The 1,343-nt window shown below is 37.5% G+C and overlaps 1 protein-coding gene across 1 annotated transcript in view; it reads left to right on the forward strand.

Annotated features, from left to right (window-relative positions):
• The window catches only part of RAD17 (RAD17 checkpoint clamp loader component), a 39,700-nt gene that overhangs the window by 36,031 nt on the left and 2,326 nt on the right, over positions 1 to 1,343 (forward strand). The window contains exon 16 of the mRNA XM_019631159.1: positions 1,086 to 1,143. Within this exon, the coding sequence (XP_019486704.1) occupies positions 1,086 to 1,143 (58 nt within the window). The remainder of the gene's footprint in view (positions 1 to 1,085; positions 1,144 to 1,343) is intronic.

Genomic DNA, 1,343 nt, shown 5'->3' on the forward strand with positions numbered 1-1,343 from the left:
GGGAAGAGCACAATGATAATACCAACATGGGCCAGTGAAGTGATGTCCTCCACAACTAGACTGAAGAACAAAAAACCCCCAGCAATTTGTCTACCTGTCTGTTCCCCTTCCCCGATTCCCCAACGCTGTTACCTTCCCCCCAATTCCCCAACAAAATCTTTAAAAAAACAAAACATTACGGTGTGTCATCATCCATGTTATTCACTGGATCTGGCACCGTGTGACTTCTGGCTCTTCCCCAAAGTCAAAATGACCACGGAAAGTAAACGTTTTGAATTGATTCACGATATCGAGGCAGCCACGACAGTGCAACTAAAAACATTCACGAAAGAGGACTTTGAGAACTGCTTCAGAAAGTGGGAAGAATGATGGGATAAGTGTGTTCCAGGTGAGGGGGAGTATTTTTGAGGGGGATTAATGGCGATGTGTCTTCTATTGTAATAGTTTTTTTGTTTGTTTAAGCATTTACCGTATTGTTTGATCACACCTTGTAGGTTTGTCTGGATGATTCCTTATGAGTGGATTCAGGATATGTATTTTTGGCAGGAATACCACAGAAGTGATGCTCTCTTCTTACTGCATCATATCAAGAGAATACGATGTCTGTTTATACTGTTACTAGTGAAGTTAACTGATTATTTGGTTAGATGATCTCTCAGGTTTTCTAATGTAAAGTTATTAAGTATTTTATAGGGAGATACTTTAAGACTATGTAAATGTCCTATTTCTCATTAAAATTTCACCCACTAGTTATATCACCTATGAATGACTATTTCCTAAACCTATAATGGTTGGGAGATGTTGATTTCCTAATGGAATTTATTCCTTCTACATTTGTGTTGGTGAATTGTATTGTAAAGTATTGCTTTGCCCACATTTGTTTGTCTGTTTGTTTATATTAGTATGGACTCCCAATTCTTATTTTTTCAGTTGTACCTCCTCTCTCTATTTTGAGACCTATTTTGGTCTCAAATTATTGCAGTTTGGCCAGTGCAAGCTGCTTAAAGGTAACTGTGTGCCTTTTGATGTGTATCTGTTACTCTTTGAGTACTTTCTGATACAAAATGTTCTGATATTTGTTTCAGCTCAGATTTCTTTTATCCAAGATATTGGAAGACTTCCTCTGAAGCGACACTTTGGAAGGTAAGCTGATGATTTTAATTTTCTAAGAGCTAGTACAGAAATATCCACAGAATATGTTACCTATTTTTTCAGTATACAGTCAATAAATGTTTTCTGTAAAATCCAAGAAATACACATTGGACCCAGTGATTAAAGACTATATGATAGGGCCGGCCAAGTGGCTCAGTTAGTTAAGAGCTCGCTCAAGAGTTTGAGCTCTG

This window comes from Hipposideros armiger, unplaced genomic scaffold, assembly GCF_001890085.2.
Source record: "Hipposideros armiger isolate ML-2016 unplaced genomic scaffold, ASM189008v1 scaffold_984, whole genome shotgun sequence".
Taxonomy (NCBI): Eukaryota; Metazoa; Chordata; class Mammalia; order Chiroptera; family Hipposideridae; genus Hipposideros; species Hipposideros armiger.